This window comes from Octopus bimaculoides, chromosome 18 (assembly GCF_001194135.2).
Source record: "Octopus bimaculoides isolate UCB-OBI-ISO-001 chromosome 18, ASM119413v2, whole genome shotgun sequence".
Lineage (NCBI taxonomy): Eukaryota > Metazoa > Mollusca > Cephalopoda > Octopoda > Octopodidae > Octopus > Octopus bimaculoides.
Genome location: NC_068998.1, coordinates 49575084 through 49588047, shown reverse-complemented (window position 1 = coordinate 49588047; position 12964 = coordinate 49575084). Strand labels below are relative to the sequence as shown.

Genomic DNA, 12964 nt, shown 5'->3' with positions numbered 1-12964 from the left:
ATATATGTATTTATGTATAATATATGTATATATATGTGTGTGTGTGTGTGTGTGTGTGTGTGTGTGTGTGTGTGTGTGTACACGACGTGGTTCTTTATATTTACATAGAAAAAATCTGAACCATGAAGCATGAATATTTGGTGGGGCGGAATATCAACAATCCTAGTGGAACAACACTAGATGATAATAATAAATGGGAAACATCATTAGAAAACAAAAGCAATAAAATCGGTGTTTATGATAGATTCTTTTACGTTACCATCCAGTAAGACTTGCGTAGAGATGAAAACCATCTGCGAGGATTTAATAAACAAAAAAATATTAAATCTACGACTGTAAAACGATAGCAACAATACAACGAATTTTCTCAAACTTGTAAATGGCCGCGATAATAAATAAATAGTGCAATTAGTTGATCGATTGTTAAGGGTAGTAGTCTAGTCATTAGATATAAGATCAACAGATAGGTAATTCAGACGACAGATAGTCTGATGGAAGCAGAATAACTTAAGGAAATTCCTGACAGATTGAAGAATAACCTAAAAAATATAAGGACTACGGAAAACGAATAATCCAAGTAAGTAATAAAGTATTTACTTCAAAATGACGAATGATGGAAGGTACAAATGTAGCTTAATCCGAATCAGACTATTTTTGTCATGATATAATATAATGTTCCACCCATCCTCGTATTTTATTGGTTTTCCGAAAGCAGAAGAAATATATACGTATATATATATATATATATATATATATATATATATATATATATATATATATATATATATATCGGGTGGTCGGGTTAACTTTGACAGCGTTAAAAAAGAATATCACAACAAAAAATATGTTTAAAACAAATGAAATACAAATATCAGCTCGATTATGGTTCATAACATCCTCATAATAACCACACTTTGCTTCGACCACAGTTTCAAGACAGCTTCGGAACCTGGATCATTCCATCCTCACTCTGTCCCTGAGGAGACCCTTTCGTACCCACTTGGCCTCGGCCAAAAAACTTGCACTTCCTATTGTACATAAGTGGATCAAAGCCGTAGTTATCCATTGGAGTACAATCAGAGAAATCGTAAGTTCACAATCGGGGCTGGTGAAATCCTAGAATACTACAACAACCCCTTCTGTGTTTTGTGAAAGTAGGGTAAGGTGCTGAATCCTATTGCCGCGCAGATGGTCTTCCAGCAGCAATCCTCTCCAGTCGTAGTTCGACCACAGTCTGCGACTGCTTTACATCGCTGTCTGGATTGAGCCTAAGTCACTTTTCGGTGATCTGACGCGGCGCAACGCAACCCTAGTAGAGACACAATCAAAGACCACCCTGCTCCTGCTGGTCACCGTTTCGTAGTTGCCGTTCCAGCTTTCCAAGTCACGTCTTGTGTTGTGACGCCATAGAAGATTGTGTGTCGATGTCTGGATGACGGTGTGTGGTGTGGGTGCTGCGGAGTGGTCAGTGCTAGTATGTGTGGAGTGTTGTATGATTGGTGTCAAATGAAGAGAGGAGGTGAGGTTGGTTTCAGATGAAGAGAGGGGTGAGTTGAGCCTATGTGGCGCAAAGAATGGAAGAAAAGATTAATTAACGTTCACAGCGCAGTCGGGAGTCCGGATGGCACTATGAATTTTCCTTCTTTGTGTCTCCATAAATATATAATTCTGTGTGTACATGTGTGTCTACGAGCTAATGTTTGTAAGACATATATATATATATATACACTTACGTATGGAAAATCTACCAATACATACACCAGCTCGCGAATGTAGATTTTAAAAACAATAAACATTTAAATTTATATATGAATCATATCATGATAAAAAAATTTTTTTCATTCATCCAGAGATGTGGAAAATTTATTTTTTAAGTGATACTTATAATATACGGGAGCGATAAGAATGTCATCATATTTCACACGTCATACATTATTTACAAATTGAAAGCATCTGTTACTTAGTTATATAGGTTAGCCTCTATGTCAATACAATTGCATCACAAGGTATTCACATATACAGGTGTATTCAACATGAAAACGATTATTTTGATCTCTGTTCTCATTGCCGGTATGTAGCTCTATGAAGAGTGCGTGTTTAACAATAGAATTAATATTTTTCTTGGACTTTTCTAATTCTTCTCTTATATTCTTTCGAGATTTTGACCCTCATGTCCATTTCTGTCCTCGTAACGCCTTGCAGTACATCTAGGCACTGATTTCCGTTATTCCACAACGGCCATCATTTTTCATTCACAAAATATAAAATATGTATAGCTACCAATATCTTGCTACATATTATCCCAGTTGTCGATTCCTAGCGAAAATTCAGAGTATATTTAAGACTGCTTAAAACACTTTCAGTGTTCTAAGCATATTAGGTCTCTCATTTGACAGTATGGAGTGTTACTTATTTGCAGGTGCTACTACAGTAAAATTTTGCGACAACACAGCCGTAAAATTATGCAGGACTGCTTTAAAAACATTTCCTATACGTAAGAAAGATGAAGACTATTGCAGGTATAAATACAATTTTGTGACTATTACTGCTATTACAACTCTCAATACTTATTCGATTTTCATATATATTCGTGTGTTTATTTTCAATTTAGTTTCGTTTATTTTTCTTAAACAAGTTTTATACATCCGTGATGAATTTTTCGTCATTGCTCACAATATTTTTCGAAAATTGACTATTAGTGCGCTAAAGAAGCTTGCACCATCAAATATATAGCACATGTGGTGCATCATGTCCAGTACCACCAGGTTCGATATGTTATACTCTCGCACCTGATCTATTTCGATTGAGAAATCCTAGGGATTTTGCAAGTCTCCGACTCGGCCAATTATTATTATTGTTGTTGTTATTATTATTATTATTATTATTATTATTATTATTATTATTATTATTATTATTATTATTATTATTATTACCGTTGGCGTCATCATTATTATTTTCATATACACTCCACAGATTAGACATTTGGAAAAGAAAAAACCTAAAACGTACTGCTGCTGAATATTAGTAATTTCATATAACATTATATTCCAATTTTGTAGGCGCCTTATTCTATTTCAAAATTGTTTTAACGACATTTTCCAGCAGTGTCAATTCTATTTTCGAGACCTCTATAGAAAGAAGTGCAAATGTAAGTTATATATTTTAAGTTGCATATTTTATTCATTTTCTAGTTTTACTTACAAGAATAAATTTAATTTATTTTATGCTGTGTGTTCCTATACGATTAATTTAATTTCAATTAAGTGAATATTAATAAAATTCTGAGTTATTTGTAAATATAAGTCATACTGAATTTCGCTTTCGCATGCGTCTCCATTTTGAGAGACATCGGGAAGACATACTGTCTTGAAAGAAACTTGCCTGTTGGGTTCGAACTGACTTTACTGTGATTGGTTGAACTTCAAGAAGAAATCTTCTGTTGCTGGTTAACGATGCGCAGGCTCAATATATCGGATGCGGCGGTGCATCGTTAACCAGCTAGAGAAGATGACCTCTCAGTATTGCAGTAAAGTGCATTCAAATGGAACAACCATGACGAAATGGCTACGAACGTTACTACATATATATATATATATATATATATATATATTACTCTTATACTTGTTTCAGTCATTTGACTGCGGCCATACTGGAGCCCGTTTTTAGTCGAGCAAATTGACCACAGTACTTACACTGTCGTCTCTTTGGCCGAACCACTGGGTAACGAGGAAGTAAACGCAAAAGCATCGGTTGTCAAGTGATGTTGGGGTGAAAACACAGACACATACATACATATATATTTGATGTTTTTGGTATGCAAGCTGCTTACCATACAGCCACTTCTGCGCCTATGTATATATATATATATGTGTGTGTGTGTGTGTGTATGTGTATTTATGTATATGTATGCATAAACATGTAGTTAGATACACACACACGTACATATGTGATAGATAGGTATATGAAGACATGCATACATATTTAGATGGTGAATGATGCATACACACACACACACACACACACACACACACACACACACACACACACACACATATATATATATATATATATATAAACACACAAACATATATACATACATATATGTGTGTGTTTGTGCGCTTGTATGTGTATATATATAAATACAGATATATGTTTGTATGTGAATGTGTGCGCGCGCGTAGATTAATAGATGTATAAAACTAAGACTTACTAAGAATCTTTAAATATGCATTTATGATTATGCAATTTACCCAATTGCACATCATGCTCTTAATTCGATATAACAGAAACGATTAACACTGATATTCATTTCGCAAATGTATGCATTGAAAATAGAGGATTACAAAATATATTAAGAGAATTAGTTGGAACAATTCTCATATTTTTACTTGCTTATCCGTGTCATTCTGTTTCATGTGTTATGTATTTTTTGCATTCAACAAATTACTACAATAAAATTTGTTGTGTTTCAGCTCAGGGAGCTCACAAATCTGCATCCAACGTAGATCGCTCAGACTATATTAGCAGAATTAGCACATTATTGGTACTTATGACCACGTTGTTGTGATGGTATAGAAATTCAACTGACATCCATGTAAGAAGGTTTATAATAATTTAGTAGATTTGTATCAGTATTATTTCTTTTGTTTTATTCATTTTGATATTGATAATTTGTCAGCAATCTTCATTGAGAACTAGCTCAGCAGGTCAATTATTTCTGTTGCCGTATCACTGATTCATTAACGCTATCATACAACTCTCAAAGAAAGATCTTGTACGATATAAGAGTCAGTGTAATTCAACATATTATATGAGAATAATATTCAAATATCAATGATATAGGTAATAAGTATTTGTGGTGCATCAGAACTGCGGTTCCACAATAAATCCGGATGTTCATAATATCTCTCCTGATGTTTACAATAGTCATTCCACATCTATTTAATATACACTGAAGTATCCGGTCTACGGTAATGCATGGGTACAATGACATCCAGTCAGTATAATGCAATAGCTTCATTACTACATCTATGATACAAGCTCACATAAAAATAATATTATTATCTTATTATATCTGTACTACTGTGTAGTGTATTTTCACTGCCATTAAAGCAAGAGACAAAACGGTTTTCTTAATTTCTTCTCATGTTTTACGAAACCATCATTGATTTTTATCATTTCGGTGTAAATGAAACAACGTATTAATCAATATTCTCGAGTGAATGGTACTGATAACGCATTTCACTAAAATTCATTTTCTCCCTCCCCAATTTCAAACATTAATTTTATGAATTCACAAGATAAGAGTATCTGTAACCGAAAAACTACGGTAACGACTGCGCAAGACATAATACACCATATACCGAGCAGTGGTACACAAAATGGGAATACTTACATCACTGTATTAACTATTGTGATATATCTGTACAAATGTGACATTACCGACTTTAATGTCAATGCATAACCAAACAATAACATTGGAGTGTAGAAACAGACATAGTATCTCAAAGTAACAACAAAATCATTCAATACAAATACAAAAATTAATATTCTGTCTTTTTCTTACAGGTGAATATCCTTTAAGCAAGCAGTATTTTTAAAACTTTGAGTTTCTGTGACACTTAATCAGAAACCATATAGAAATAAAAAATATATTTCATTATAATGCAATATTTGTCATTTGCTGTCTTGGATATTTTTCTGTAAATGTGTCCCAGGGTTTGCATATCCCGCTAGCCTTTTTTTTTTTTTTCATCATCATAAAATTTTGAGGTTTAATTGAATAAATATGTCCTCTTCAAAATCTTAATATGTGTTCACATTTTATTCATTGACTTATTCTTTGCTTCTACTGAAATGCTAATACAAAATTGCAAAAATGAACATACATACATACATACATACATACATACATACATACATACTGATTCTGAAACCCTTCATTCGACGTAAGTGATTGGGTAAAGATTAGCACTAAGAAATTATTGCCTATCTCTATAACATGTCTGTTTTCCAAGTTACACACACACATACACACACACACACACACACACACACACACACACACACACACACACACACACACACACACACACACACAAACACACACACACACACATGCACACACACACACACACATATATATATATATATATATATATCAAAAAGAATCATAGATGTTGCTATGGTAACAGAGCTAGTGTACGCACAATGAAGCCACTTGGTACAGATTAATCTTGAACTTTGTCATGCAAGTACACTAAGTTATAACATTCTTGCTCACTTCTGTTGACTATAGCAGTGCTTAGAAGTGAAGCGTAGATGCATAGAGAAAGAGATATATGCTTATATATGTATATATATGCATATATATGCATATATAAGTGGATACAAGTGTGTATATAAGTGAATGAGTGTATATGTTGATCGGTGTATCTATATGTTGATCGGTGTATCTATATGTGTATACATATGTATACGTATGTACATGCATATATATACGGGTGTCTAACTACTAGTACATATGTATGTGTGCGTGAATGTATGTATGTATGTATGTATATGTATATATATAAATATATATATATATATATATAAGAGCGTATCACTGTGTTTATAGAGCCATATATATATATGGGATTGTGTGTATGAGATAGGGTATGCGTTAATCTATATGTGTGTATGTACCCAACCACTCAATACTGAAAGTCAGCTAATAACATCCACATTAGTAGCCAACCACGAAGAACATGTCAGCCGTCAGCCGGTACCAAATCATCCATCCACTACCATTGGTACCAGTCCAACAAACACACTCTGGCATCAGACAAGATGAATCTACCAAATGCTACAAAATTCCAACCAAGATGGACGGATGGGATTGCCTTGAAACTGAAGATTTTAAACTCACGGAGACAACATTTCAATATCACCTGAGGAAGCGCAACTGGACCTCATTATGCTAACGAACAACTGCATAAACAAATACCTGTATTTTCGGAGAACCACGTTGAGTAGAAACAATTGTAGTGCTCAAAAAATAACTGTCCAACCGTACTCCTTGTCGGCTCTAATTTCTGCAATTATGTGTGTGGGGGGTGGTGTATGTCTGTTTGTGTGTTGGGGGTGTAAATATGGAAATAGTAATGCAAATAAAAGTACTTAGGCATGATGTACAAGATTTATATTCATGTAAATGATGAGAAAGCAACGACTGAAAATTGTCACACGATGACTATTCAAGTATTAATGAAAATATAGATACATTAAATTTATCACAGCAAACTGGCACAGAATAAAACTTGCTAAAAAATAAAGGTGTGAAGATATGATATTACAAGTTTGACAGCTGTTTCTGAGTCCCCAAGGTACTTCATAGTGTTGGCAAATGCAGTTCACGAGAAAATGCAAACAATAATGGAAGCAAATAAACATTGAATATATTCGGGCTCCGTTTTCAGGGTGGATACATAAAGATTTGGTCAGCTTTTTATCTGTCCACCTGCAAGTCCGAATGCTGTGAATAGAAGAGGAAGATACGCATATGGAGTGTCACTGAAGAGATCAAAGGATGTGTGACGAAAGATTTCAGACAAAGGAACCAAAATAAGAATAATAATGATGATGAATTAAAGAGCAATCACATAGCGCGTGGAGTTAATTGGCAAAAATATGTCCATTCCCTAATATAACTACACCTTCTTTCGACACATGTTTTCACATCAGGAATTATACAGAACAAATGCTTAATCTTGAATTAATGATATCTGAATTAAACATTGGCAGCTATAATTTACCATGATGATGGTCTTATTCTACATAAGTTGTCCGTAATTCAGTCCAGCATTTCTTTTGGATTAAGTTTTCCATCAAATCAAGGTTGTGATTATATTTATTTTATTGGAATATGAATTCTTTGAATTCTAATTTTAATTTCTTCGTAATAAATTTCAACTTATTCTGCAATGGCTTCTTCGACATCTCTTTTTAAGAGAAACTTGACGTACACATACTTGTGTTCCTTGTATGGGCATTGATACTATATGGAGGCGCAATGGCCCAGTGATTAGGGCAGCGGACTCGCGGTCATAGGATCGCGGTTTCGATTCTCAGACCGGGCATTGTGAGTATTTATTGAGCGAAAACACCTAAAGCTCCACGAGGCTCTGGCAAGAGATGGTGGCGAACCCTGCTGTACTCTTTCACCACAACTTTCTCTCATTCTTACTTCCTGTTTCTGTTGTGCCTGCAATTCAAAGGGTCAGCCTTGTCATACTATGTCACGCTGAATTTTCCCCGAGAACTACGTTAAGAGTACACGTGTTTGTGGAGTGCTCAGCCACTTGCACGTTAATTTCACGAGCAGGCTGTTCCGTTGATCGGATCAACTGGAACCCATGACGTCGTAAGCGACAGAGTGCCAACAACAACAAATTGTGACTATGGGGTAAATACTAAATTTTTCTCTCTCTTGTATATGATTAGTAATGTTACTTCTTAATCATTCATAAACATGATTTGACAAACTGATTCATTATACACAGACTCACATATACTCAAGCAGATTTGCCTCTTATAGGAAATTACGTGCGCTACTGTATACGCCAAGGAAAGAACCGCGTTTTGCATGCTTCCGTGCGTGCGTACCAATGAACTTGGTAACCATAGACATAGAATGAAAATGTTGGCATTCTTTCCACTCTACTTCGAAATGGGGAAAATATGTCGTTTACATCGTAACAACATACATTTAAAATAGAACACAATATTTAAAATGAGTCGTAAAAATACAAATAATTTAGAATGTCACAATAAGGCAACATATTATATCGACAACATCTGTGTCTTCAGATCCATTAACATAAAGCACGTTTATATCTTCGCAAACGTACAGGGCAAGACTTTCAGATAATCACGATTTAGCCATGATGATAAATTATATACTTATCGCTGCACTCATTACAGGTAAATATCTATGAGATAAAGCTTTTCACCATCATCAAAATTCATATTTAAAAGGAAAAGGTATTTCATTTCTATGTCTCTATAAAAATTGCTTCTCTCCTTTATCCGTTCTTCTCTCTTCCTTCCTTATTTCTTGCATATATGCAAACATGCATATATGAATATGCACACATTCATATGTAGGCCTTTAAATATATCTCAGAGTTTTATCGAAATTAATCAAAAATAGGCGTTAATTGTTTTATACAGTTATGTGTTAATCAAATCACACACGCTGGTGAAGTCATTCTTCCTCTGCTAATCTGTTCTTCACTCCATTATCTTCGAAGTAGCTATTGATCTGATGTGCTTCATTATGCATGATTCATTTATAAGGTGCATTATATATATATATATATATATATATATATATTGTTAAAATGTTAAATTGTTAAAATGACAACAAATGTTATGGGGAGGCAAACATCGCAGGATATATATTATTATTATTGGACGAAATTCAAAGTCTTACAGCTGTTTCTGAGATATCTCACATTATAGACAAATAGGGAAAATGAGGAGGGTATAGATTAACGAAATGACGACATAGAGAACAAGAGTAAAGGAATAAGGAGATGAAGAGAGAGAATAAAAAAAGAAGCATAAATGTTCAGTTCAACTTACCAATGTTGTAGAAATACGACTATAAGTCCTTAGATGCAATCCTGCATTGATTCATGTGGGCTAAAGTCCTGATGTTGTAAACATCCAGATAAAAGACGTGACCATATCAACGCTCCAAACTTAGCTCTAGACAAACGCGCACAAATATTGGAAATCCAAACACATATATATATGTATGTGTGTGTGTATGTGTGTGTGTGTGATTGTGTGTGTGTGTGTGTATGTGTGTGTGTGTGTGTGTGTGTGTGTGTGTGTGTGTGCGTGCATAGCGAGAGAAAGACAGACATAAAGAGAGAATGAGACAGGGGAGAGATACATTGAAAGTGATATGACCCGGAAATTGTGTGCCATAGTCTTATAAATTAATTGGTTTATTAGAATAAACTTAACTACAATAGTCTGCCACGGGTGGCTTACTTTCAGTGCTTTTAACATATTCTGAACGATTTATATTACCCCAAACTATAACATGTCATTTTTTATATAAAATGCCATATTTCTAGGTGTTTTCTCGATAAAATCTTGTGATGTAATCGGCCAAGAGTATTGCCAGATTGCCTGGGATATGTATCCTACACATAAAGTTGATAGACACTATTGCAAGTATGAATATATTTCTAGCTATTATTTCTGTTCTCATCTATGTTTCGCTTAATCATTTAGATTAGCAATGCATGGTTTCATCACATTTTCATTGAAAATATTTGTTTATCTTTTGAAATAAAACCAGAAATTAATCATGATTTTCATAAATTAACTTCTAATGCCACATAAAATGTCATAGGGCGCTAGAGTTCTTATTTGAAAGCACATGGTTTGACATAAGAAATTATTTTCAGCCGTACACAAAAAACCTTTTGTTTGCTCGCATTTGCAACGAAATCGCACTCGTTAAAGCATCCTTGCGTGTTTGAATGGTTGAGAAAGGCTTGTTAAAACAATGATAGCTGGACTCTTAAGTCTGTTAAAGTTTTACATTGGATTTTGTCATTAGCTATAAATAGAGAGGAAAACAGAATTTGATCGAGTTTATCATTTTTATATTTGGTATTTTTATATTGTTCTGATAATGTGAAATCCAAACACGTAAGTAACAGAACACGGAAGGAGCATATACATTTTCGATATTATGGGGCGATGATCGATCAAATTCTTTTTTCCTCTCTATTTATAGCTAATGACAGAATCCAATGTAAAACTTTAACAGACTTAAGAGTCCAGCTATCATTGTTTTAACAAGCATTTCTCAACCATTCAAACACGCAAGGATGCTTTAACGAGTGCGATTTCGTTGCAAATGCGAGCAAACAAAAGGTTTTTTTTGTACGACTGAAAATAATTTCTTATGTCAAAACATGTGCTTTCAAATAAGAACTCTGGCGCCCTATGACATTTTATGTGGCATTAGAAGTTAATTTATGAAAAATCATGATTAATTTATTATAGCGCATTTTGACTTCAAATTATTCATATTCAAATATAATCGATTTCAATAATGGAATGCAATTTAATATATTACCCGTGACTATATTTCCGTACATAACTTATTCCGAAATAATGCAATCTAATTTCATTATTTTTCACAGTATATTCTTTTCTTTTCTGTTTTCTTTTTTTTTTTTTTTGCATTTTCAGTCGCTTGCTCATACTAGAAAAATGTTTCCTCACCCTGTTCTTGCAGTGCAGAAATATCTACCACAACTACTATGTAAGGAATTGCAATGGTGAGATGCTTTCAAAGTTTTTCAATATTATTTGAAGACATATGAAACTTCTTTCTTGTATCTGGTTTGCAAGATTCGTAATGTGAATTCGTGTGTTGGAATGAATTTTGTGATGCCTAGGGAGAGTGATAATAGCAATATTATTAACTAACGTTCTGGTTCAATTCCACTACATTATTCATTAGTCAGTTGGTTAAATACCCAACTAACTAATCGATTGTTTGTTTAATTTGGTTAAACAGTAAGACGTTTTCTTTGTTATTGTTTGTCGAATTTTTTCGTTGCTATTTGCATCATATTCGGTGACTTTAAATTTAGTTCGTTAAAACAATCGATTAGATATTTTGATATTTATCCAATTGACTAATAATAAAGGAGTGGATTTGAAACTGTGAGTATGTTAATAATAGAATCATAACTCTCCCTAAACACACCAAACAACGTTAGTTAATAGCCTTAGTTAATATCCTTACTTTAATACAGAACATCCTTGTGCCAAACAGCCAATAGCACTTATAATCAACAATCTGCTCAATACACTAGCTAAGTTACGACACCTACAATTATCTGGTTTACACTTCATCCTAGCAAGGATTACTTCTGAGTGACTATCTCTTCACATAAATGACACAAAATATCTTCCGACAGAGCAAACAGAAAATATACAATCGATGGTGTATCGTTTACACATTGGGGTCCCTGCTGATGCTGCAGATGCACAGGTATATGTTCTAAACGGTTGTCGGAAGTGTGATTTTTTCTTTCTTTGTCTTTTCAACTTGCTCTTTCCTCTACGGATAGAAATGCTCTGATGCCGCTCACAAATACGCTACTAAATCCTCTGATCTAAGCTCTCCTAACCTGCTTGTGTCTGTCGGAATATCCCGATGTAATGAAAGCTAAGAAACTTATTGGGTTTCTTTCTTTTAATGCGTAAGACAGATTTCGATGCCGACAAAATAGAATACTGTATAGAATGTATCACCAATAAACGCTCGCCGCATGATAATTCTAGGCTTTTTGTGACTCTTGTAACGTAACATTTAACTGAGCATGAATTTCATATATTGCAGATGGTGTGAGGATGGGTGTCTCCTCCTCAAGTCACGCAAAAATTGTTGAAAGCTCACTACTTATATTGATGATACTCGTTACCTTCACAGGGGTGTGATGGGATAATAATTCAAACTGGCATTTGATGTAAGAAGACTTAATTTAATTTACTTTCTGATATTTTGTATTTTTTGTACTTAAATCTGTTTGCCATAACAAAATGATATGAAGACACTATTTACGTCACAAATACAACTTCTGACACATCATCTCTGGTGTATCCACTGCGACCTCTGCTATCTTTTCAAAATTACCTAATTTATTTCAGTGTAATGAAATGGAGATACAACTATAATGATACATATCCGTGTCTCATTCATGTTTGATATATTTCGTTCCTTCAAAATTACGTTGAATATACAAAATACGTAATTGAACGGAATGCATTAAATATCTAATGTTTGACATCCTGTACTCACATATGCAGGCATACATGCACACATACACACACACACACACACACACACACACACACACACACACACACACACACACACACA

The 12964-nt window shown here is 34.1% G+C and overlaps 2 protein-coding genes and 1 long non-coding RNA gene across 11 annotated transcripts in view; 2 read left to right on the top strand and 1 right to left on the bottom strand.

Moving 5' to 3' along the window:
* LOC128249792 (uncharacterized) overlaps positions 1-12964 on the bottom strand; it is a 32124-nt gene that overhangs the window by 8255 nt on the left and 10905 nt on the right. The window contains exons 1-2 of one of the 8 annotated variants that reach the window (XR_008265889.1): positions 9628-10398; positions 7338-7516 (exon numbers count right to left, since the gene is read on the bottom strand). The exons of 2 other annotated variants lie outside the window; for them this stretch is intronic. This is a non-coding gene — a long non-coding RNA (uncharacterized LOC128249792). Of the gene's footprint in view, positions 1-259; positions 562-597; positions 692-1733; positions 1779-7337; positions 7517-9627; positions 10399-12964 lie in introns of those variants that run through there. 5 more of the 8 variants (XR_008265896.1, XR_008265891.1, XR_008265895.1 and 2 more) reach the window with 5 other exon arrangements.
* Positions 1956-5809, top strand: LOC128249786 (uncharacterized). 2 transcript variants are annotated; one of them, XR_008265883.1, is made up of 5 exons: positions 1956-2070; positions 2420-2519; positions 3103-3148; positions 4473-4594; positions 5569-5809. XR_008265883.1 is itself a non-coding variant. In XM_052974285.1 (5 exons), exons 1-4 carry the CDS (start codon positions 1983-1985, stop codon positions 4565-4567), a joined length of 372 nt encoding a protein of 123 aa, XP_052830245.1. In that variant the 5' UTR covers positions 1956-1982; the 3' UTR covers positions 4568-4594; positions 5569-5809. The 2 variants fall into 2 exon arrangements, 1 of the variants encoding a protein (XP_052830245.1); XM_052974285.1 differs by having other exon boundaries at positions 3060-3148.
* Positions 8808-12964, top strand: part of LOC128249788 (uncharacterized) — a 4978-nt gene continuing 821 nt past the window's right edge. The window contains exons 1-4 of the mRNA XM_052974288.1: positions 8808-8964; positions 10131-10230; positions 11263-11351; positions 12425-12551. Coding sequence (XP_052830248.1) covers positions 8925-8964; positions 10131-10230; positions 11263-11351; positions 12425-12522 — 327 coding nt within the window. The 5' untranslated portion in view covers positions 8808-8924 and the 3' untranslated portion in view covers positions 12523-12551. The remainder of the gene's footprint in view (positions 8965-10130; positions 10231-11262; positions 11352-12424; positions 12552-12964) is intronic.